General features: G+C 35.8%; 1 protein-coding gene across 1 annotated transcript in view; it reads left to right on the forward strand.

The window, feature by feature from the left end:
* Positions 1–27,521, forward strand: part of LOC120627715 (protein O-mannosyl-transferase TMTC1-like) — a 173,836-nt gene that overhangs the window by 29,547 nt on the left and 116,768 nt on the right. Inside the window, exon 3 of the mRNA XM_039895740.1 lies at positions 1,650–2,457. Coding sequence (XP_039751674.1) covers positions 1,650–2,457 — 808 coding nt within the window. The remainder of the gene's footprint in view (positions 1–1,649; positions 2,458–27,521) is intronic.

Consider the following 27,521-nt stretch of genomic DNA (forward strand, 5'->3'; position numbering starts at 1 on the left):
TGCTTCATTATCATCAACCAAAACCTTCACTACTGGATTTACGTATTATTTAGAGATTTCGTTATGCCACAGTTTTATGTCGTCTCTCCACCTAGTCAGGGATATTTCATACGTACCAACTACAAAGTTTTAAAGAATTTTTGAATATAGGCTTTTATTATAACTAAGTCATCATCATCATGTCAACCAATCGACGTCCACTGCTGGACATAGGTCTTTTGTAGGGAGTTCCACAATACACGGTCCTGGGCCGCTTGCCTCCACCGACTCGCCTGATGTCATCTGTCCACCTCGTTGGGGGCCGACCTACGCTGCGTTTACCGGTGCGGGGTCGCCATTCCAGCACCTTAAGACCCCAACGTCCATCCGTTATTTATTTATTTATTTTATTGGTTCTCCGAGCTATGTGCACTGCCCATTGCCACTTCAGCTTCGCGACTCGTTGAGCTATGTCGGTAACTCTAACTCTTCTACAGATCTCCTCAGTCATTTCTGATTTGATCGCGTAGTTTAACTAAGTAATATCCCTTAACTGAGGAATAAACATGAAAACAGTTATTGTATACCAGCGGCTTACAGCGACTTCGTCCACATACAACTTCTGTTAAATTTTGTTTTGCCATAAGAGCGTCAATCTGCTAGTTTACAATATTAGTAGTACACAATATTCAACGACCTCCCCGGCGCAATGGTGAACGCTGTAAACTTAATTAGGAGGTCCCGGACTCGATTCTCGGCAGGGGCATTTTTATGAATTTATATCTGAATTTTCTCTGATCTGGTCCGGTGGGAGGCTTTGGCCGCTAGCTAGTAGTTGGCACCCTACTGACAAACACGTGCCTTATTAGGGGTATGACTACCATACTCCCTAACAGGTTAGCCCGCTAACATCTTAGACTGGGTCATCACTTACTACCAGGCAGTGGCGTGCATAGGGGTTATGCATAGGGTATGCAGATTATATAAAACTTAAGGGTAGGCTTTTTATAACTCTTATAGTGCCTATCTTTAAGTTAGAGTTAATTAGTAACTCGTACAGGAGATTTTTTTTATTTTTTCATCCTCCTCCCGCTTAGTGCACCCTGTATGTGTGCCGCTTACCAGGGGAAAAAAAACTTTTCGTTTGCTAGGCTCCTAAGGGTCATACCGAACTATTAAATATCCTCCACTAAAACATTTCTCAAGATCTGTGCTATCAAATGCTTGATTTTTTTTATCCTGTTAGTAGTTCCACTTACATAAAATCTGTTAGAATTTCGTTATGTATTTGTATGTGTCCTATATGGGTAAACCCATGGCGAGTTATCTAAAGTTTGAAATGCCAGTTTTAGTTTGGAGTTATTCGTCCCAAAATTGTATATGTAATTTGTCATGTTACGTATCGAAATAATTAAAATATGAAGTAAGTTTCAGTTCAGTTGGTGATTAGTTTAGGTAAAACGTTGTTGGTGTTTTGTAGTTACTTTGAGTACATAATTTACTAATTAATTAACGTTATGGAACTTGAAATCAAGGGGTTCGAAAACCTGCCCTGTTTCTTTACGACTTAAATCTTTAGTAGAAAATTAATCCCACGCACATTAACGACGTTAGTAATAATATTCAGATATTACAAATACTTTGACACTAACAAGGTTTTTTATTTGCAGGCGGGCGATCCTCTCCAACCCAGATGTCATCGGGCATACACCAATAAAAGCTTTATTTGAGAATGATTTTTGGGGAACGCCGCTCAGCGACAAAGGAACGCACGGCTCGTATCGACCTTTATGCGTCGCCACATATCGCCTGAACTACGCGTTTAGTGGGCTCAAGCCGTGGAGTTATCATTTTTTCAATATCCTGTTCCATTCAATAGCGACGGCGCTAGTAGTAACAACCGCCCGACGGTTAATGCCACCTCATTGTATAAAAGTTGGAACGGCGGTCGCCGGTTTGAGTTTCGCAGCTCATCCAATACACACAGAAGCCGTCGCAGGCGTGGTCGGAAGAGCCGATTTGGCCGCTTGCAACTTTTTTCTTCTCAGTTTTTTGCTCTACACTGAACATGTACGACTACGTAACAAAAGGCACAAAAGACAATGTCGTCGTGTTATCAAAAATGCAATATGCCACCAGTTGACATCCAGCGATCAAAACTTTGGATTGAGCTGCCATGGGCTTATGCAACAAATAATTATGAACGTGCGAAGGCTTCTTAAAGCAGGTGAAGCGGGACCTTTCGAAATGTTAAATGCTTGTGAAGTTGGTGCCGAAGAGCTGAAACTCAATAAGTGTCAGTGCAACGCATGTGTTAGTGAAGATTCGGGTGAACTATTACAGTGGTGTACATTAGCAGGGACTTTTTTATGCGTTATCGCGGCTACTCTTTGCAAAGAGCCGGGTATTATGGTAGTTCCACTCTGCATATTTTACGATTTCCTTAAAGAGACACCAGAAGAAAAAGGCTATTCAAAGGTAAGATGTTGTTTTTGTTAAGACAATTTCGGTTACATGAAAGAACTATGTATTAAATATATTATGAAAAAGGTAAGGCATCGTAAAGCTGCGAGAGATCGTATAGTTGGGAGTTGGAGATTGAAGGGTTTCACTTGTAGCTTTGAAAGCGGTCGGGTAAAAAAGATATTGCTTCATAATATTCGCCGTGTGTTGCCCCGCCTTTATTATGCAATATTTTGAATTTTTGTTAACGTTTAAAGTTTTGTTTGCAAAAGGTTCTTTTGGGGAAGACAATCTGCCTTAAGTCACTAACTACTAATCCGATTCCGCTAATCCAATTTGTATCCCTGAACGTCTTGATTGTTTTGAAGTCGTGGTCAGAACTTTGATCAGATTACTAGTCGCAAAGTTTTCCTATTCGTGCGACGGTTAAATAAGCTACACAGCAAATGTGCCAGTAAGGAAATAAGGGCAAAAACACATTCATACGATACGACATCGAATCGTACCACGTTGAGATGTCGTGTCGTGGAAATCTACGACTTGCTTCGTAAAATATACCGATACGATATCGCACGATGCACGGCACGTTGCTTTCTGTGGATGCTACTCTCTCACTTAGAAAATTAATTGATCCTATACATACTATATTACTTTTTTTCCAATGAAGCGGGCTTTATTTGTGTGTAACCTCTATTATGTTATGTTGTTGTGCTCAGTACCGCAAAGAACACGTGGGACATGTCCGCTCTGTGACTATCAAAGTAAAAATTGTAGGAGTTCTGTCTGATATGCTTATTATTAAATCGCAATCAGAAAGGAACCGAGAATGCTACTTGGTGACTTAACGATGGAGGTAGTACTTTCGCGAACGAGCTTTAACACAAAAAGCTCTACTACTACTCTACTACTTTTACGGTGTACACCGTAGATTTTCACGACACGACATACGAGGTGGCACGATGCGACTTTGTATCGTGGGTATGTGTTTTGGTCCTAAATAGGTACATCGTACACAAACAGAGCGATTGAATTAAACAATTTCCTTCAAAAAATTGCTTTCACAGCCTCGGTCTGAACGTTTCATTATGTGCCAACGATTCTTTTTTGTTTGTTCGTATATTTTCACTTCTGATTAAATTTGTACCCAGTGTAACATAAAAAGCACTCGCCGTAGTTGTTATATCTTTACGCCGTCGTTTTCTTTTTCTATAATATTCCTCTATTATTGAAATTTCCTTTGTTCGATACAAGGCGCTATTAGACGGAAAATATATATTTCTGAGATAAAATGTTGTCGCTTAAATCAATGTCAAAGGCTATGGAAGTTATATTAAAAGCAATTACATAATGTACATTTTTCAAAATATTTTTTTGCTCCAGCTGTTATAGAACCTGTTAACCATGTTTTGGATATCGTTAGTAGTAAACTGGCTGTATTTAATGCAAAAATTAAAATAATACCGCAAATGTTATTTAAAAAATCCTTTCTTATTATAACGCATTTTTTAGCATTATGTTTATATTCAAACTAATATACTAGTGATAAAATTACAGTTTTAATGTAGGTAGCCCACGACGTAAATTATATCAGGCAAATTATATGCTTCTAGTGACATCTAAAGTTATACCAGTGGAGATACGAGTACTTTAGTTTTATACGTAAATAACAGCCCAAACTTGACATATCTTTAAAAGTTGTTAAAGAGTTGGATTGTCTACCGACTGTCCTCGTAGCAACAAGATCAGATCAAGATTTCCATGTTATTGCAGTGTCTAAGTGTATTCAATTTATTAGATAAGAAAAAATATATTATATATGCCTAAAGTTATTACTTACGAACAGGTAGATGTTTATCATCCATAACTACCTAATAAAAATCAATTATTTCCTTCGATCTAAGTTTTCAGTCTACCTGTTTTAACCCTGTGATGATACAGTCAGACGAATTCACAGACACAGCGATTAATTACAAAATAATTAAAAAAATTGATAGAAAAAACAAACAAAAGGGGCAAAATAGGTATTAATATATAAGCCGCTGGCAAAAGCAATTTTTTTTCACACCGATGTCTCTTCCTTTTCTTGTTTTATTCAGCTCACAAATAACTTATACTAACAATAAAAAGTAAATTGATTCAGTTGTTGTTCGCAACAACAGGGCGCAATTCACACATTTTTTTCAAAACTGAGTATAATATATTTATGGTTCATATTTTACCGAAAAGGGTTCTATTTCATTTTACGAGTACTCACCATTTATTTTGAAAAAGTTCTGTTAATTGAATTTTGAACGACGGGTGTACGTCTAAAAACGCGAAACATGAAACGTCATCTTTTAACAATTTTATGAGTGGAACAACCCTGCACGTTTAAAACAAAGATTTACTGCTAGGTTATGTACTTACGTTGTTTGATCGGATGCAATAACAAAATGAAAACAAAAGCTTAATTTAAAGACTTGGACGTCAATTTATTTATTGGCATTTAAAATTTCCACCGAGAAGGTCTATCAAGAAATGTTATTGTTTATTTCATGAATACACCTTTATTGATTCAGGTGTACAGAATGCAAACTGTTTATGTTTCCTGTAACCTGTAATCAAAATAATATTTTCCTGTTATTCGAAAATTTCGTTTAACATTTTCGTTTCGTTTTGTCTATGAACAACGTCGTATGTTTGCTGGTATATGCGTTAAGTCTTAAGAACGCGATTATCTCTGAATTACCAGTCAAATCGGAAAATCCTTTTTTTCATTAAATAACCCAATTTTTAATTTAGGTTATATGTTTCTAAAAGTAATTTTTCAATCTTTTTGAATGTACCACAGGGTAAGCAATGCGTTGCGGTGGGACGTAGAATTGAAGTTGGTTTAAGATATCAGATTAATACGGATTAAGATACTGTGACCCTCTTCTATGTATACACAAATCTCTCGAGCAAATAGTTTGTTTGAAAGTTTTATCATGGAGACCTTTTTGAAAGTTACCTTTATTAGTTAGTTTACAATCATCTGAAATATATATGTCCCACTGCTAGACATTTACTTACACAACTGACTTTATGTGTTCACAAACGCAATTACAAATGGCAACGGTTTAATATTGACCACCAAAGTCAGCCAGCAGTGCATTTAGGGACTTGGCTTACGTTGCTGACGTTGCGCAATCAACTGATTTGCGTCCTCACTTCCCTTTGGTACCTATTACCGAGATGTTATTTTCATGTTTCATGTTATTTTATTTCAAAGCGTAAAACGGTACGCCGAATAGGGTGGTGTTTCAAATGGCCTAATAAATTGTCCGTTTATAGAGTGGAGAAATATCTTAAGGTTAAGACTGATTTTTTATGAGGAGGTCGTGTTACGATCGCAATTCTTATTTAACTTCACCCCGTTTCATGTACGGTTTGAATAGACGACTTAAAGGATTTTTTATGAACAAAATTTATATTTGTCGTACTTTGTGGGTTTTATTTATAGTTAAGGAACTGTATATAGCGGTGTTAGCCCAGTGATAAGGAATTTGGCTTCACTTACGGGCGTTACGTTACCTTACGTTTTGTGCGTTTTAAGCAAGTAAAATATCACTTGCTTCAAGGGTGAAGGAAAACATCGTGAGAGTTCTCCATAATGTCCTCAAAGGCATGTGGAGTCCATAAATCCGCTTAGGGCCAGCGTGGACTACGGCTTTAACCCCTCCTGATTGTGGAAGATACCCGTGCCCTGTAGTGGGCCGGTAATGGGTTGATATTATGATGATAATAATGTTGATTTAGGGGGGGCTGGTGTGTGGTTGGAAAATCAACGTTTACCTAAGTTTGTTACAAGGTGGGGCACAGCTGTAATTACCTAGTATTTGCGTATCATTTTTTTAAAACAAATTTCTGAATGATTGGCAAATTAAATTATATTGCATTCTTTATTGTTTTTCATTATCGCTGATTGCTGAAATCAAATATCAAGTCATAATAATAATTGTCATACCGTTTTTATAAAAACTAAAAAGCCTGCGTTATTTCCGAATATGAGCCCTGACATGCAAAGCCAGCAGATGGCACGCAATATTCAGTTCGGACCAGTTATCACGACCGGGCGCACTGTGCGTTATTAGTTTGTTCTCTCCTGTGGCACTTGTCGCTTATGTTCAGTGATTGAAACCGGTTTCCAAATAACTATTATCTATTGGTATAAAATTGGAATCTTGTTTAGGTTTCATTGATTTGGCAACGCTCTATATATAAAACTAGCCAGTGTCTTGCGCTCTTAAGTGAAGCATTGAACACAAGCGTAAAGGACCAACCACCAGGTGTAAAGGATTCAATGAAAGAAGACGAACGAACGAACGACGACGACTATTATTTATTAGCCGCTGTGTATTCTCAGAAAAATTGGACAGTTTAAACCTGTAATTTTAGTTTAGTCCTAGTTTAAGGTTGGCGTTTTTGATTTACTAGCTCGAGTGAATTTATTTTGTTCACTCCCATCGACGGTTCGCGTCGTTCTTTAAATTCCGTTAACTAACATTGTAGTTGTAGTAGAGCTTTTTGTGACAGAGCTAATATGGGAAAGTACTATGCAATGCTGTTTTTCGGTCTTAAAGGCGTGGTTATCGGTTTAATTACAGGCACATGAAGTTCAGGTTGATGGACACGGGTGGCACGTTGGAGGACTTGTTCTTTGCATGCCCTGCAAAAAGCCGCTCTGTTTATAGGCATTGGTTTCCACTTACCAGGGTAACCATCAGTTTGGTCCGTCAAGTATATCTACAAAAAAAATTGTAGCAGCGTATCACGAAAGTGACGTTAATAAGTTAATTGTGATGCTATTAATGTAATATACGAATACCTTGTTAATAGTATATTGTTCAACAAGGGGGTATAGCAATGTCTTCAAAAGTTACGGACGCCGAAAATAATCCTAAGTAAACAAGGAATTCTAGAGTTTCTCCCTTCCGTAGCGAGGATGTTGAATCTACATTCCTGAGTGCAGCGAGTGTTTTAAGGCCAAAAAGATGGCAGCTTTAACCCTGAGTTGAATACTCTACTTTTCACGAACCGCGAGGCAAAATAATCAAGTTTTGGAGGGTCTATACTCTATAGTTCGCGTTTTACAGGCTCTGGTAAGTGACAGAGACGCCATCATACGTTAGAGCAAGATAGCAATATTAGTATGGACAGATATTATTCAATCATAAAAGTCCCTAGGGACTCCAAAACAACATTACCCGCTAAGCCTATAAGATGTATTGACGTACTTGACTTTTCAATACTAGGCTTTGGAATAAGGCATTGTTTAGCAAGTAATTTGAAAAAAAAAAAATTACGTAGATATGGCGGTGAAACCCATCCAAACGTATATTTTTCGAATTTGACATCAATTATTAATCTACAGAGCAAACCTTTATATAAATACCTATTACTATTAACTAAAGTTAATAGTCGTTTCTAGTAATGCTTTAGTTTGGCACTATTGGTGTAGATTTGAGAGCAAATAAACTTTAAAAGACGAATGCTAAAGATCGAGCAAAGCGGAAAGATTAAGTCGGAAAGCGGATCCTGTTTGTTCGGGAAAACGTTTTCCGGAAGAAAAAGATTTTGTTACTTAATTTATTCAGTTTAATATTAACAAACTTTAACTTTCTTTCTTTGTTAAAAGATTAACGGCATTTCTTTTACATCTTATTATACTTATACATAAAGTAATTTTAAACATACTTTTTAATTTTGCGTTTGCACCCGTATCCTAAAACAGCAAAACTTTTTTTTAATTATTTTTTTGTGTTGCATTGGCTTACATTTTATGAAATTTTAGGTAAGCGCTCTGTGAATGATAAACATGGGCAGTATTTTTCAATAGTCTACGATAGCTTTTGTTTGACTGTCATATCACCACGTGGAAGTTGTAATTGTTCCTGCCAACGGAATACGGAATTATCCCGATAGTAACATTTTATTGCCATTACTTTCCCAAGTTTATGGGATCCCGTGCAATAAAGTGATAAAACAGTTAGCTAGCACAACATTACCAACTCTCTTTAGATATATTGACGCGAACGAGTAAAACAGCCATTAAAAGCACAAACTTGTCCAATGTTTTGTTTACTCCTTACCATATCGTGGAGGACACGTAAAAGTATCTTCACTTATTCTTGTTACAAAATTCGTTTTGTATTACGCCAAGCATAATACAATATTCAGCGAGTGATTTAAATAAATAAACGTTGGCCTAACTTGAAATTTATTATTCCGTAGCTGAATTAAACGGTGTAGATTTTTGGAGGCCCCTAATTTCCATGATATCGTTTCCAGCCAAAATAAATGTACGTTCAGCCAAATGAATATCGATTTAACGTCGCCTTGCCCTCGGCTCATTTACCCTGCATAAAATTAGTATCTGGACCTTTTCGCGGATGGTGGCCAATATATTTCCTATCTTGAGGACTAAAGCAATTTTGTGTAGCTTTCAACATTAAATTAACATTTAGGCTTTTTCTGCTCTCGCTTGCCCTTCGTTCTTTACCGTCCCTGGGCCGGTATATTTCAGCGGTCGCGTAATTTGTGGCTCGTAAATGTTCTGAAATTGGTCATCCCTTTGGTTGAGGTGAATTTATGGCCTTCTCGGTCGGCCTGTCGAAAGGAGAATTAATAAGACTCCCTCTAATGGTCAAACGTACCCTTACCATCAATTTGAATGTCCCAAAGATTACTGCGGACCAACGAAGCGAGCGTTTGGATCAGAAATGACTCAATTATAGAATTATATACTTTTTTATTTTCTCTAACGCGATAAATTGAACTATTATCTATGTCTTCTTTTTTATTCTAAATTCAATATTTAACATTAGAGAAATGTGCAATGCTCCAACAAACTCCTTGTTGTTTCAGAACATCAAGTAAGCTAATCTATACCTACCTACTGATTAAATAAGAAAAGAAATAAAACAGTTTAGTAGGTTGATGATGATAAAGACGTAATAGTTTATTAGTTGAAATGTTAAGAAATCGTTTGTTTACAATAGCGTCGTTTAAACGTATTCCAACGCGTGGCGCCATTTTGTATTTTAAAACCCTTTATTTCACAATATTTTACAGTGCAAAACAAACAAATCTGGTTGTAAATAATAGTGCTTGAACGCCTCCTTGTCTTGAGAAAAGAATAATGGTATTTTCTATTTCGTTAGGCTGGCTATGTATAGTTACGTCCGCTCGGATAGTTGCCAGCTGTGCCAATGTCCCGTCCGGCCAAGATCTAAAGTTAAGTGTTGCTAGAAACGTCCACAATTTATGTCCCCTTCACTCGTCTTGTCACGTTTCAAGTGGCACTTTGAACACAGGAAAGAAGTGCTCACGCTAGACTCGACGAAAGAATAAATATTTACAGTTTATCTTATGTCATCGGTAGTAAAGTGGGGTTTGAATTATAAAGCGACTCTTTTAACTCTTCTGTTTTCTCCGAATAAACTTTTTACCACTTTAAATTTTTATGTCTCTTAAAATTAATTTTACCGTCATTATTATAATCTACCAATAGATGTCCAGCAATCGACATATTGGTTAAGTTGATTTTTTTAAATTCCTCTGTCTTGCTTTCTATGGTCACCGACTTCGTGTGACTTGCTTTTGCTGCCGTTATCGTTGGTAAGTTTTACATAATTTATTGCCTGACGCTTAATTTGGCTAATCATTATTTAAGTATTAAAATTATTTTTGGTATTATTATTGGCTGTCTTTTTAATACTAATTTTTAAATGCCTTAATACCACCAGCCGCTTCCATTTATTATTATTGTAAGACGTCTTAAATCAAAGTGCCGCGAAGTTCCCCCATTCTTCCATATTTTCGCACCCCACAATGTCGTTTAATGGCTATTGACCAAATTTATAGACTTTCATGTCATATTTCCATCTTTATGTGCCGTGCAGATTGGCTCCACATTATAGGTAAAAATGTGCTTGGAATTCTCAAGTGACTGCTATGCAAAATATAGTTTTTCTTTCAAATTTTAGATACTATCTGTATAAATTTGTATTACGTAAATCGTCAAATTGGGACAAAGGAAGTCGATGGAACTATTATAATTAAACGATTATAGAAAGAGAAAGAAACAAAAATTTTTTTGCAATCTGTAAGTGTCTCTCGCTCTCTGAGTGACCGTATTAGTAGGTCATTCAATTTACAATTTTAAGCTAGCGGACATACTCGTGCTTTTAGTTCCGCCAACTCTAAAGTGAATCCGATTATTTCGGCAAAGCCGGTTGTATTTAAATTGAATTGAATTAGTTTTTCAGACCCTTTTTTATTTCACTACCTACAAGTGAGCCCTTGATTGCAATATCGATTGGGGATGACTGATGTTGCAGTCTTAGATAGTAGAAGAACTGTAAGGGGTATGACAGTTATATTATCCATATCTCTGATCTCTTTTTACCATGCTTTGCTCAAGCAATAGGTCAAAGAAGTTCATATCTGCCGTGATAAATAAAGTACGATTAACGTATCAAAGAATTGAGTAAACAACAAAGATATTTTAAGCAAATGAAACCCGCTTCACGATATTCGAGTACCACAAAACGCCTTAATACTTTGAAAAGTTGTTCACTCACGTATACGTCTATTCACAGGGCCGGGTAACTGGCGGAGCAATCACAAAAGAGCGGAAACGAGCAGCGCAGAAACACAGCCGTTAATAAACGTCCTTCCCCGATGTCGTACGCCATCGAGTTTTCAAAGAGACATTTTCGTTTCATTCAAATATCAAGTTTCGTGTCACTTGCTCACTTGCGTAACACATTTTAGCTCTTTCTGGCACGCGAATTTGTGTCATGCATTTTGGGGTTCTGAATAGTCAATTTTTGTGATGGAATCTTTTTTGTATAGGTTCCGTGACGTAGAAAAAAATAGAACAAAAACTCATTTAAAAAAAGCTTTTAATATTGGTTCTATTATCATTACCCTGATCTCCGCCATCTTACAATGAACTGCTCAATGAGCATAATTCGAAGGGTTCAAGTATTATGCTAATAATATAAGTAAAGTGAAGCCCACAGGCATTCTAAATCTTAAATTACCCATTTTGCACTGATAGCATACGATTGAAGCAAGTTAATTAAAGCTAATAAAAAGAAAAAATGTGTATTTATAAATACGAAACATATGATGCTTGCAAAAAATGTTTCAAAAATCTATAGGTGCGACATATGGTCCGTTATCAAAAGTCACACGTCCTTTAAGGTTTTAAAAAATATTATAATAGCTATCACATGATATCGTAATAAAAATACTGCCCGTAGAGATTTAAACAGTAAACCAAGGACTGGAAATCCCTTTATTCCATTCAAGACTTGTTTAATCTCATACGCCTATTCATAGAGCAAAGCAATCATAAAAGAGCGCGAACACGTACTCGTAGCACAAAACAGCCGTTTACAAACGTCCTTCCCGATTTCGAGTGTAAACTATCGACATTCCAAAGAGACATTTCAAAGATCTTTCATTCAAATACCAAGTTTGTCTTACTTCACTTTCACTCTCCAGTCATATTGTGTCTGTTTGTTTTAGTTCGAGTTGCCTTACGTCTTGTCAACCAACTATTGGCTTACGTCTTTTTAACCAACTGGCGTTGTCTGTTGTTAGCGTTACACGTTTAGGAAAATGTTTTTCTTTTAAAATTATTATAGGTACCTTAGCGCCTACTCAAGTTTGAATTCAATGTAATATTAGCGATAAATCTCGTGATTTAAAAGTCTTCCAGTCTTGATTTTGTGTTTGGCCGGAAGTAAATCGGATCAGGCATTATCCTGTGTACCTCAAAAAGCTAGTAAGATAAGGCTAAAAGAAAAGGCAATTCCTTAATATCTGCTAATGGTTTCGAAGGTTTATTTAGACGGCCGATTGGCGCATTGGGCAGCGACCCTGCTTTCTGAGTCCAAGGCCGTGGTTTCGATTCCCACTACTGGAAAATGTTTGTATGGTGAACATGAATGTTTTTCAGTGTCTGGGTGTTTATCTGTATATTCTAAGTATTTATGTATATTATTAATTAAAATATTCATCAATCATCTTAATACCCATAACACAAGCTACGCTTACTTTTGGGCTAAATAGCGATGCGTGTATTGTCGTAGAAGGTATATTTATTTATTTATTGTTATAATAAAATTTTATTTATTTATTAAACTCTTTATTTGTATACCACAACATTTAAAATGTAACAAAAACAGAAACATCGAAAGAAGTAGTAATACAAAAGGCGGCCTTATCGCTTAATAGCGATCTCTGCCAGGCAACCTTAGAATTAGGAAAAAAAAAAGAAGAGGAGAATAGACTGCTGGTGGTACAAATATTAAAATACATACATGCAAATAACTACATGCCAATACATAAACTAGTGTGCACAAATAGATAAAAAGTAAATAATATAATAAATAAATAAATATAAAAATAAACTAATATATATAATAACAACACTTACATAATTAAATACTTTAACATACAATAAATGAGTAAGTACATATATACATACTATTAAAAGTCGTTAACAATATAATGGGCCTTAACTGCTCTTTTAAATATCGCCAGTGATTTGGATCGTCGTATGCTCAATGGAAGCGCATTCCACAATTCCACAGCTCGTACGCTAAACGAACGCTTATAAAATTTTGTCTTATGATAAGGCATACACAGCGTCAGCGCACGGCACGATCTTACACCAGATTGCTCACCAAGAAAAGTGAACTTCTCTTTTAAATACGAGGGAGTATTTAGATGAAATAACACACAGTACAGAAGAGAAAGTACATGCATATCCCGGCGACGACGAATAGGAAGCCACTTGAGTTTTTGTCGAAATACGGAAACATGGTCATATTTGCGAAGGCCAAATATGAACCGAATAGCCAGATTTTGAAGACGCTCAAGTTTATTAAGCTGATCCTCGGTCAGATTAAGAAAGCTTGCATCCGCATAATCGAGAATAGATAGAAAAAGAGAATGTGCTAGCATAACTTTGGTCGGAATTGGAAGAAATGATTGCAGCCTTCGCAACGAGCTCATCGCCACAAACACTTTCTGACTCAGCTCTTTGACATGCACTGTCCATGACAATTCCCGGTCGAGGTATACACCAAGATCTTTCACAGAGTCACAAAAAGGAATAGCGATGCCATTATAAATAACAGAAGGAATGCTCAGCCAATCAACCCTCGCGATCATTCCTGAGCTACCAATAACGATAGCTTTTGATTTTGCAGGATTGACCTTTAGCCCATATTGCCTGCTCCACTCAGAAATTGCAGCCATATCATTATTTATAGCTGCAATAGCAGAACCAAGATTTTGAAGGGTAGATGAGCGATATATTTGGATATCATCTGCATACATGTGATAGAGAGAAGAGATGTTTTGAGTAATAGAGTTAATGAAAATAGAAAAAAGTAAAGGAGATAACACGCCACCCTGAGGTACCCCAGCCGCTACATCACACCAAGACGAAAAGGACTCGTCAATCTGAATGCGCTGTCGACGGCCATTGAGGTAACTCCGAAACCAGTCTATTACTGATGGAGATATGTTAATAGAGCGTAAAAGACTAAGCAAGATGTCAAAGTCAACTGTATTAAAGGCATTGCTAAAGTCAAGCAGAATAAGAATTGTTAGCTGCTTGTTATCCATCGCCCATCGAATATCATCAGTTACTTTAGCAAGAGCAGTAGCCGTACTATGACCAGGACGAAAGCCAGATTGCAAAGAACTGAGAAGGTTATTCTTATTAAGAAAGAGACTAAGTTGTTGAGATACGAGTTTTTCAAGAACTTTTGAGAGAAATGGTAATATAGAAATGGGGCGAAAATCAGAAAACGATGAAGGGTTGTTTTTTTTAGGTAGAGGAATAATCTGAGCAAACTTCCATTCTTCAGGGAATTTGCTACAGAGAATGGAAGAGTTTAAGATATGGGTTAGAATAGGGGAAACAACGTCAAGAATTGGAATGATCATATTACGGGTAATGCTATCTACACCAACAGCATTCGATGCAATGGATATTATGCTCTTCTTAACATCACATTCAGTAAAAGACTCGAAGGTAAATGGTAAAAAGTTAGGAGTTGAGTGGGAAGAAAGAATACTAAGAGTACGTTCTTTATCGGAACTATTAATTGTATCAGAAGTAGAAAAATGTTTATTTGGGAGTTCGATATCAACGTTAATAGAAGATCTATGAGATGATTTACCAACTCCAAGAGACTCAAGAAACTTCCAGGTTTTAGCAGTGTCACCACTTTCAACAGACTTATGAATATGGCGTCGTTGAGCATCCCTACACAATGTATTACAGCGATTCCGTGCTTTATGATATTTTTCCCGGTTAGCGTCAGTATTATTTGTTTTGTATTTATATTTCGCCGCAATCTTTTTGTCCATTAAAATTTTTATCTCTTCTGATAACCAAGGCGCCGGTAGATGTTTCAGCTTGATTGGTCTTAACGGAGCATGCGTATCGTAGAGTTGCGTTATCAGGGAATTAAATATCTCAATTTTGCGGTCAACTGAGTCAACAGCAGCGATAGCCGCCCAGTCCAGATGACTAGCATCATCACACAAGCGACGGCTGTCAATTCCTCCAAAGTTACGCCGCAGAAGTACCCTCGATTTTGCTTTAAGTGGACGTATTTTATATGAAAGATAAATCAAATCATGATAAGAAAATGCATCGGCAGGACACTGGCCATGCTTAAAGACGAAATCCGGAGAAGATACCATAATAAGGTCAAGAAGAGAAGGAGTACAACCAGGAGAATAATGCGTAGCAGCAAGGGGCAGGACAGACAAATTACAGGATTCCACTGTAGTCAAAAATTTCTTGCTGCGATAATCATTTTTGAGTAAACAAGTATTAAAATCTCCAAAAATAATGGAGTGGCTATAAAGAGGAACTTCTTTCTCTAATAAGGATTCAAATGAACGAAAGTAATCAGAAACGTATGGTGGACAATAGAACACTCCAAGAAGAATTTTGGTATGGGAAATAAGAACTTCAACAAGTAGGTGCTCAGCAGCATCAGGTAAGGGGGGTTGTGAAGACATACTAATAACAGTAAAAGGAATATAAGAACGCAAGTAGATCGCTACTCCACCACCCCCCTTACCAACACGGTCATTGCGAATAAGCCTAAAACCTGGCAGCGAATAAGAGGTAGAAGGTAAACAAGTTTTAAGCCAAGACTCAGACACTAGTATAGCATGTATGTTACGGGAATCAAAAGATGCAAGCATATCAGGATAATGAGCTGGGATACTTTGTGCATTAATATGAATGACATTAAGGTTCTTCAAACAATCTGAGAAGCAAGAATCAAGAGTTTTATCAAGTGGAAGGAAAGATGTACTGTGGAAACTATCATCACTAGACGACATAGACAGAAAAACATCACTGTCCATACTGTTCAACGACAGTAAAATATAAAATATAAATTTTACCTCAATTGCTTATATACTTTGAATTGTTTCGTCTAACGTAAAATAAATTTTAGTATATTAGTGGTAGGCAAAAAATATAATAATGTATTTCAATGGTACATCGCACTTAGACTATAGTTGACTTTTTATAAAGTAATTTTGTCCCACAGAAAAGTTCGTGAGATCCTATCTCAACTCCGTATATTACGTGCGCGGTTTGACATTCCATTAAGGGACAGCTGTGTGTACCCAACAATAAGTTAGCGGTATTCCAAACAAACTCTTTCAAAAGCCAAGAGTGAAAGAGTCCTCGGTGAATTCACAAGCGAGACGTCGACGCGATGGTCGAACCTTGTTCGCTCCAAATTTATCAATACAGAATGTAGTAGTTTAAACTTTTTTTTTTGATAAAATTGTAATAAATTATGTTAACTCAATTAATGATAGTCTTCTTGTATATCTATTATAAATGCTTTTTAGATCAACTTATATTTATTACTTACTCTCGGAAGAATTACTGAACCAATTTAGATGAAAGGAGATTGATCAAGAAACGACTTAAAAATTTCTTAGAAAATATCTTATATTGTTTTATTCGTTGTTTAATGATCTAAGTTATGATATAATAATAGCCAAATTTTAAACTGCTCATAACCTTGTACAAAATATTGATTTTCCCGAAGCCGGGGTTAACGTTTGATGACATAACTATTTTTCAGGTTCACCATAACTATTTTTTTTAATGTAAAGACCAGCGCTTGACTGCCATCACACCTGATGGTAGATACTACCATGCCTATTCACTCTTGATTTGAAGTTACCTAGATTATAGGAAAAAGCTCCTTTATGTGAGCTAACTCTTTTTTTAAGTAGGTTAAAAAAAGAGTTAGCTTGCATCCAGGACCGTCCCCCGTTGGATACTTTTTATTCCGGCAAAGCACCCGGGCAGTTTTCCTTTAAGATTTAAAATAACCTTTGTTATATGGCCATGCACGGTTGAACAGTTAATCCGTTTTTGATTAAATAAAGATACTTTGTATCCTGTTGATATTTATTAATCCCAGGAAAACAAATGGTTCCCAGGAATATTTAAAAAATTGAAACACATGTATTTGAATTTGCGGTCTAGGTTAATAGCAGAGCTATCAGCGAAATAAAATAGTGCAATGGGAGAAGTTTGAACAGGAGTATGCCGGGCCGCAGTTAAATAATTAAGTTCTTATTAATCTTTGTAAAATAATAATTAATCTTTGTTTAAATAACTACGTACCTTATACTTTCAACGTTCTAGCAGCTGAACATTGTAACTATGGATGTTAAACTTCTATAATTAGTCAGAGAAGGGAAAAACGGTTTGATCGCTCAAGGAATTTTTACATGATGCATTCAATCCTGAAACATGAAACGGAGAAATGTATTCGTTGGAAATGTATGTACTGGTTTCGCATTTACTCAGGTTTTTATATATGTTTATATTGTCTGTCTTTAGGCTTTTTTCTTTTTTTTCCATGTTTGAGAAATATCTTTTTCTCATTTATTGAAGTTAAACTTCTTTAGGCGCGACTTGGGAGTAACTCAGATTTTTTTCGGACGGAAGTAACGCTTACGTCTGACCTCTGTGTAGTTACCTCTATTTAAACATAATAATTTGGATTGGAGTATATGTCATATACTCCACGCTTCTTGACTTATACGCTAGCTAGTGGCAAATATCATAATCAATTAGGAATATTTATTTTAAATTTTTTCAAACGGATCAATTGTGAATAGCAAAGTGAATAAAAATTCAACAGTTTTACAAAAAAAATATCTTAAATTGCCAAGTTTTTTGAAAATCTCTGAATGTACTTTTTTATTACATAATGAATATGTAATAAATAAATCATTAAAAAATTTCTGACGATTGCGACATTCTATAATATTCAATAGCAAGGTTATATTGTACATGTGCTGATCTAACCTGCCATTTTCTACTCTCAATTATTCAATTTAACAAATGAAAATATTTATAAAATGTGTAAGTGATATTAATGAATTTTAAATAGAATATAAAATGAAATAGTGAATAGCAAATAAAATGGCGGAGTCCCAGGAACATTTCACTCTTTCTTCAATAAATAATAATAAAAGTTTTACTTCAATCGCGCGTAAAGGTTACACGCACACACTTTTATTTTTTACTAGCTGTTGCCCGCGACTTCGTCTGCGTTTGATTTTGTTTTTTTAATGTGGCATTCAATTTAGTTGTAGTTCTAAAAAAAATTAAAGTATTCAGTATCGTTAAACCTTGAATGAGGGGTTTGCTGTTGTCCGCTGAGGAGTTCTGTGCTCTATCTCCAACCACATTCTTCAGATACATATAACCTCTATAGTACAAAAATAATTATTTAAAACGGTTATAATTTGTCGGAGTTATGGTGTTAAATCGTCAAACACTTTCATCCCCTCTCCCAAAGGAACCAAGCTTAATGTCGGGATAAAAAGTATCCTATATTACTTCTAACACTTCCAAGAATATGTGTACAAAGTTTCATGAGGATCGGTTAAGTTTTTTTTGTGTGAAAGCGTAACAAATAAACTTACATTGACATTTATAATATTAGTAGGGATAGGGATAGTAATAGATGACGGATAAAGCTGATAGATGGTAGACGATGGTCTAACTGCTGGTAAGTGAAAAACTATTGCTTTAATACGAAGCAACACTATGCAGTTGTAAGGACCACGTCCTACAAATTGCTGCCATGTATCCATCTACTTTAGGCGTAGAAGTTAGGCCTCATCATTAATTACACCGGCAAATACGGCCTTTAGATGGAAACTTAGCCAATGGATAGTACTACCCCGGACGAGCTCTGTCGCAAAATGCTCTACTGATAACTCTTTTTCTTTTTCCATTTGCTCTCAGCGTAGTATAAAAACTTATCCAGTATATTATGAGTGTGTGACATTCCATTAGGTAAGGTAGCTGTGTGTTCCAACAATAAGTTACCGGAATTACAAACACGGTCTTTCAAAAGCGAAGAATTCAACTGTGTCTTCAGTGAATTCACAAGAGAGACTACAGGTGAACTTTGTTCGTTCCAAACTTGTCAATAGGAGAAGCTGTTCAAAATGGTAGACGGCGAACGTTGTGAACTTTGCTCGTTCAATAAGAGTACGGTTATAAATTACTTTTTTCATCATAAGTGCGGTATAGTTAAATGCTTTTTCGAAGAATCTTGCATCGTATCTTTCTATGCTATCTGTACTTAATATCATGAAGCTATATAATTTGTTTGTATGGTTTGAAATGCCAGTATGAACAATAGAAAAAATGTTTACGTCGGATAACTGATTTATTGAGGAAGGTAGAAGACTATATAGCTATGTATACTACTCGTAGTTAACGCGGATGGAACTGCAGGACACAGCTAGTCTATACTAAAATCATAAAGAGGAAAGATTGTTTTGTTTGTTTGTACCCAATAGGCTCCGAAAGTACTTGAAGGAAGCGAAATTATTACTCAGTAACATAGGCTATAAGTAATTTTGAAAAAAAAAATGGAGAGAAGAGAAGAAAATTGGAATTCATTACTTGGCGTGCACTAAGAAAACTATTGATGATATACAAAAATTAGGTACTACATGATTGAGGATGAAGCATGGATTGCGATGGTCACCTTCTGCGAGATCGTAATGGCTAAAAAGGAGGCTGCCGAGCGCGATCGAGAGAGAGCCGATCCTTCTCGGAGACGACCGAGGCGTGCAGATGGCAATCATCGCCCAATTCCATCTGATCTTTAGTCCCAGATGAAGGGACATCGGGTCGTGTCGGACAGTCTGGGGCTGTCGCCGTTTAATACCAATTTACACGACCCGGGTAGGATAGCAGCTTGCCGTAGCCAAAGCAAGGCAAATGAGGTCGGGGGAATATTTTCTCCCGGGACGAGCTCTACATGCGCTGTACGAGGGAGGCACCGGTGCGTTCTTAGGAGATCCCGGAGCCTCCCAATTATGTGCCGAGGATGGCCACCGAGGGGGTTTTAGTGGGTAAAAATCCCACATAACCCGATCTTCTTTGAGGTCGGGTATCTTTGAAGATTTCCCCCCCGATAAAAAAAAAAAAAAAAAAAAAAAAGGTACTACATGATTAAAGTATCCATTATTATTTACAAAAACGTCCGCGAGGGAATATATCTTACTATCATAGTTTTGTGTTCTAAAATTTTATTAGAACGTTGGTAGAAATAAAAGTGGGTTACATAAATATCGCAGTTATTAATTTTTATTCAAATAAATGGTTTTATCATCAAGGGTATTTATATAGTAGTCAAATACTTTTTAATTCATTCCAATCAAAAGAGGTTAAAAAATTTAAGGACTTAATTATGTAAGAATCTAAACAAATAGTTATTTTTTGATGTTTCTTTTTATTAAGTGCATAATTCATTTTTTAAAACTGCACCCTAAAAATGAGGCATCACATACATTGTCATTTCCAGGGTAACGTGAGACTAATAGTTATTTGTGAACATTTTTTTTTTATTGTTTGCATATTTCGCACCGTTTAAACGGTTCGGCCGTTCTCGAGTTTTAGTGAGACTAACGAACAGGAATTATCAAAATTAAGCTTAATTTGCTATACTCCGCGAAAAGCAGGAGAATCTGTGTGGTGTAATTTCGATCCTTATACTCCACACCAAATAGATCTTCGGCAATATACCCTCTACACCACACAGATTCTCCTGCTTTTCGCGGAGTATAGCAAATTAAGCTTAATTTTGATAATATATCATGGATTTCCGCAAAGTAACGCCTGCTTCTATCCAATATTTAAGAACAGGAATTAATTATTATATATATAGATAATGTCATATTGTCTACCAACAGACTGTCTTTCATAAACAAAGCAGGGCATGCAAGGAACATAATAACATAATCTACAACGTGCCACTCTGTGAGCGTATCAACCTGAGGCGTAGGTGTTAAGAATCTACTACTGTCATTGACATAGGCAAACACGTTTTTTAGATCGAAAAACATTATTGCAACAATGCTACTTGGCGATAAATAAGGTTGGAGGTAGCACGTCCCGGGACGAGCTCTGACACGAAATGTTCAACTCTGCTTATGAAAAAGTAAGTTGTGCACAAAAAAAATATAATTATTGCTCAACCATACTAATTTATAAACAAGTATTTGCCCAAGTCTTTGTCCGCATTCATTTTGAAGTTATAAATCCGCACCAACCATTCGATATCTGGGATAAATAGTGCTATGCCGTCTTTTCGACGGCTGCTCAACGTAAAATTTTGCTAAGATCTCTTTAGCTAAAATGCTATGCATACGCAACGAGGAGTATTTTTCTAAGCCCCGGGGAGAGTTTTCCCGGTGCTTTACGGATAAAAATGATTCTGATATGCATATTTTAAATATCAATAGTAAGCTAATACGATCAACCGGTCCAAATGTACCTTTTGTGTGGGACTTGCGTTTAGACATTTGAGTATAGAAGTATCACTAAGTCGAAATCAAATATTTTTATTCGATTGCTCTTGCATTCTGCACTACTGTACTGCACTGTGTGTGTTTATTTTTTTAAAACAAACAAATGCGTCAGAAAAGACGGAAACCAAAAAAAAAATTAATAGAGAGATGATAGATGGTGATGATGATGATTTTTACACAGATAAGGCATACCTTATCCTTACCTTATCATCAGTAGATGTATTCAAATTTAAATTCAAAATTTCTTTATTCATGTAGGCCTATCACAGGCACTTATGAAGCGTTCATACATATATGTTTACAAAATTGTAAGGGGATGGTAATACCTTCGTTCGTCAACTTAAACCTAAATATATGAGGGTTTCAAACGCGCCCTGGACTAAGAAGAGCCCACAAAAAACTTGGCCGGGTAATTATATTTTTTAGTTATCACCATCTCACAGTAAATAACATGGCCCATTAGTTGCTTGTCCACTGCGATATCATCTGATTGTGAATCTTGTGATATTATCTTAGATGAAAGCGCTTTAATCAAGTAGACCAAGAATCTGTAGAATCTTTTATACGTAAGTACGTACTTTCGATGTGAATAGCAGTTTATTGAACCCATACCCCTATTCTGTTACTCTGTACTATAATTATAGTACAGAGAAACAGAATACTCAAATGTTATTACTTCGCTGCTGGGTAGTAGTTAACTAACGAACGAACGAACGAACGAACTAACCAAAGCCATCCCACCAACTCGCATTAGAGCATCGTGGTGGGTCTCAGCTCCTCTTTCCTATGTGAGAGTGGAGAATCGTTAATGTAATTTCTAATACTTAATCCGGCAGGTACTAGAGACAGAAAGAAGAATAAGACAGACGGAATAAATTTTTGATTAAGCTACTAAAACTTCTGCAGCTTATGAAGTTTCTTAACAATGTCTTCCTTAGTACCTTCAAAAGCTAAGAAACTCACCCCTCGTGCACATTAAGTTTAGGTTCTCTTGGTCATGCCAAGTGCTTAATGTCAAATTGAAGTACACAGTCCATACTGGTACGCCATGCAGGTAATTTTTGGTTGATAAATAGTATCCTATATGTTGACCCGGAATACCACTGTGCAAAATTTTATTTAAATCCGTTCAGTAGTTTTTACGTGATTCCCGGACAGACAGATAGACAGACGGACAGACACACTGGCAGACAGACAGACTAAATTAAAAAAAAAAACTGTTTTGGGCTCAATATCTATTATAATGCATCCCCCGGTCAAAATATATGAAATGTACAGAAATCTTCCAGTTACAATTTTATTATAAGTATACTCGTAGATAAAGATAAAAATAATTACATTTAGAAAGTTTAAAGTATGATACAAAGTCACTTGAATATTCCTATAAGGGATTTAAAGGTCGATATTTTTATATCTCTTAGATAAAGATATCGGATAACTTTTTAAGACTGCATCTTTAATCTCAGGCAAGCGCAAAAATACCTTGAAGGAAAAGATCTATTTGTCGGAAATTGGTTTATACTTAAATTTACTTGATCGTGTGACAAGCTGATCATAATTGAGAAAGATATGGTTTCGTTGTGTTGAATTAAATATTTAATTTTGGTGTTATTACTAAAACTACTGCTAAACTAAATTGAATCTGATTTGGTTCTTCATTGACCCCCCACGATTGATAATTCTAATCTTTTCGTTTTGTGTGGGAGTGGCCTTTACCCAGCAGAGTAAAAACGTATTAAATCAATGATAGATTAGAATAATAGAATAGAAATAGAATACATTTTTATTGCTTTAACTGTGTACATATTTTCGAAATAGAGAAATAATTTCAACGAATTAGTTTGGCCATCCAAAGGGGCAATGCTGCCAGCATCTTAGGAACTGTGCGTCGCTGCGGTGGTTTCGAGGATGTTTTAGATTTTATTTAGTTTTAAATAGTTTATTTTAGGTTATATTTATATAACAATCATATTTTGGTGGTATTGATGACAGCCTCTTATTCCAATATAAACTTTACTGAAATCCGGTAGTTGTACTCAAATCTTATATCTAGTAATTCTTGCATATATATAATTGGAATCTCGGAATCGGCTCCAACGATTTTTATGAAATTTAGTATACAGGGGGTTTCGGGGGCGATAAATCGATCTAGTTAGGATTCATTTTTAGAAAATGTCATTTATTTGTGTTTTCCGGTAATAACCGATTTGGTGCAACTATTTAATATATACTACTTATGTAGTATAAGTTAACTAAGACGAAGTTAGAATAAAACTTAAAACTAAACAAATTACTGTATAAGTAATGCAATGGAATGGTATCAAGAATGCTGGCTGCATTTGCGCGTTGAAAGACCAGGTTAATTCTCTGAGCAAAAAATGAGCCAGCCCTCCTGCCACCAGATGAGGCATTCACCTGTGGCATGTCTTGCAAGTTTTTTTTTTGCACTTAGAGTCCAGGGCCCCAGGGTCTCCTCGGCAAACAGGGCAAATATGTAACTCTCTATTAGAGAGGCATACATACGCCTTTTGCTGTTCAGCAAAATCAGCTGCGAAATGTGTCAGCTGCGATATGAGATGAGACCAATGTGTCAACGCATGTTGCGCCCCTCATAACCGAAGTGCTAATGATCAACAAACGTCTTTACATATTAAAGAATGTGTACTGTGAAGTTTCACATAATATATTTTTTCAAAACTGATCAGTTTTAAAAAAATGGAATAAAAACGCCTACGCACTTAATTAGATAATAGGATCAAACGGATTGTACCACGGACGGACGTATCAGTTTTTCTAGTCGGCAAATTTTAGTCCCATGGAAAATTCTACGCGTGGGCGTCAATATGAATGCAGTAAAAAGCGTATTAAAAAGGTATTAAAAAAATTGTGGTACTATCACCTACCTACACTTCTCATGTTTCATTTTTTATTGAGTTAGGGAGTTTTGATATCATATTTTAACATTACCTCGACACTCTCAGTCAATAACGACCTAGCGTAACACTGTACTGCTGAAGCCAATTTTCATTCGCAAAACCATTCTTTATATAGATTTTTTTCGTCATACCCCGTGTGTTTTAGTGGTATATGTAATTGGTTGCACGGGCGCAGACAACCATTAAATATGCACAAGCAAACTCGCTCGCCTCATCGACAAGTCTGAACAATTGTTGTGCTGAAGCCAAATAAAAAATGAATAGGTAAGTTGAAATGTTGACAAAGCGCCCAAATATACAAAAGCTTTCGTGTGTATTGGATTTGTGAATAAAAACCGGGACCAAAGGTGTTTCTTGTCCGTGTGACGTAACAACTATATATCGCCAGTAATTTTACGATTTTCCTTGAGATATCGCGAAGTTTTGATTTAAATTATAATAATCAAGTTGTTTACCTACCTCTTATTGAAAAAAAAAAACAATGAAATAATTAAAATTATTCTACTAAAATACACGGCTTCAAAAAAAAAAAAAAAACGAAAAGTTTTTTGAGTCTTTATCAAAGTATGACTACGCCAACTGTGGCGGAAGCTTCGTTCTGCTCTGCTCGTTGATAAAAAGGCATATGATAATTTTTGCATCGATGTTTTGAGAACGGTTCTCGGGTTACGGGCTTAGTTGACAAAGTAGGTAATCAGGCCACGATTGCCGGAGGTATGCGGGTACAAATCCTGCGTTTTAAATGTATATATTCAATTAACACTTCCTGCTTTCCTTTATGATGCCACAAAAGATGACTTGTAAAGTGTAAGTGTAAATTTCATATTAAAAGTACTATTCCAATATAATTGTGTCTCCAATAGGAGAAATCAAAATTGCCGTGACAACAAATTCGATTCCAACCAAAAATCATTGTCCTACATAAATGGTGTCGGCTAAATTATTATGGTATGTTTTTACAGGCTTTCGAAGTTCCTTAATCTAAAATCGATAGGGACTACGTCAAACCAACTTGTGAATGGTACCTTAAGTCGGGAAAGGAAAGTCGGTCCTTTCGTTCAACACCTGTGAAACGATACGGTCCGTTGATAACGCCTAGTAGTTCCTCCACCCAAAGAATGAGATAAAACCAACGTTTCCTTGGTAATTTATTGCTTGAGTTTTCCGGGAAGTCTTTACTAACTTTCATGGACATAGATTTTTGCCAATTATAATTTGGTCTTGTTCAAAGAAATGAATCGAACTCCGTTTAATCGAAATCCGTTTAACTAACTGAAAACATGAATTATTAATAATTTATTATCAATCCGTTTAACGATCCATATATTAATATAATATGGTATATATATAATAATATAATTTTTTTTTTTTTTTTTACAATACACACATCGCCATCTAGGCCCAAAGTAAGCGTAGCTTGTGTTATGGGAACTAAGATGACTGATGAATATTTTTTATTAATAATATACATATAAACACCCAGACACTGAAAAACATTCATGCTCATCACACAAACATTTTCCAGTTGTGGGAATCGAACCCACGGCCTTGGACACAGAGAGCAGGGTCGCTGCAAACTGCGCCAATCGGCCGTCAAAAATTCCTTCATTATTGCCTTCATTAAGTGTTTATTATTGAGTTAAAATTGTTGATGCTCAGTTGTGGACACAGGGAGTCGATCTTCGGGGATAAATATTTTATTTTATTTTTTTTTGAAATTTGTTATTTGCAGTTTTGTATTCATTTAAATTTAATTTTTTTTTTGTATTATTAATTTTTGCAATTTTAATTTGTTTTAAGTCATATTATCGTAGTCTGTATTCGCTTATCTTCACAGTATTTTTAATTTTTGTCATATGGGTATTTGGCTTGAATTAAAAGCATTTATTATTTGTACTCCTCCGCTTGCGGGACTTTTGAGTACCCAAGCAACCGGCGGTCAGAGCTCCAGAGTGAGGAATTTCCTTACAATACGCGCCGTTTGAAGGACTACCACCTTCTATTATTATTATTATTCTTATGGGATGGAATTAAAATGACTGTCTGCCTTGATGTATATATAGGTAGTAGTTATATATTTTCAAAAAAAAATATATCGCTCAAAATATTGCCGGATGAAAAACGATATCACCTATACGATACGATACCAAAATCTACTTTATGTGTTTCTAGTCTCTCCTGTAACGAAAACAGCCTGAATGGATCCTGAATTTATCTTAATGCTGCTCCAGAACAATCATCGAATAACCGCTTTTGAAGTTTTAGTTTGAAATGAATATAGTATATATAGTTACAACGTTCGACATACAAAAATAGTTTGAAATATTTGAGTGAATAATAATCCACCTCATGTATATCCTTCCTAGGCTCAGGCCTAGGCCTCCTCACTAGTAGGAGAGAGAGCTTAAACCCAACAGACTGCTTCAATGCTGGCTGGCGATCGATGGCTATGATTTGAGTTTAACAGTTTTGTATTGTGATATCACTGGACATTCGTATCATTTATTTTCATTGTGGAATTAATGATATTCAATTTTGTTTATCCATTTGTTGTGCCAGAGAGAACAAATGGCATCCTTTTTGAATACTTTCCCATTCATTGTTTTTGCCCGAAACAAAGATTTATTGTCTTTTTATATCATACCTATACATATAAATCAACCCTTTTCACTTTTCGATTGCTATCGAAAAAAATTCACGTCGCTTTTACTGATTTTCGAATAGAATCCGACATGTAAAACTTTGTATGGAATATAAAATCTGAACTTTTAAAATATTTTCCATCCCACTTTTCAGTAGAATTCCAAAAAAGGATAACGTGCATGTTTTTTATTGATATATTTCATTATAACACCCAATGCATTCTCTATACCTTTCTAACATTTCACTCTAAAGCTGCAAATCTATGCTTTTTTCAGTAGTAAGTACTGGAAATGCGCGTGGATTGGAATCTCCTAGCTTCCCTCGTTGGGCAATATATCGCAATTACCGTAATTCAGGCTTAGGGTTTGATATAATTTCATGGTTTCATGTGATTTACATTTTAATATTTTTGTTGATTTGTCATATATGTCAAAAAGCGGTCGATCCAAATTGTTGTATTTTTATAAAAAAAATAATAATATATGATAATTGTCAAACTGTACTTTTTGAAAAAGATCTCTATTTAAAAATTAAATACGTTCTTAGTTAATTATC

This window comes from Pararge aegeria, chromosome 11 (genome assembly GCF_905163445.1).
Source record: "Pararge aegeria chromosome 11, ilParAegt1.1, whole genome shotgun sequence".
Lineage (NCBI taxonomy): Eukaryota > Metazoa > Arthropoda > Insecta > Lepidoptera > Nymphalidae > Pararge > Pararge aegeria.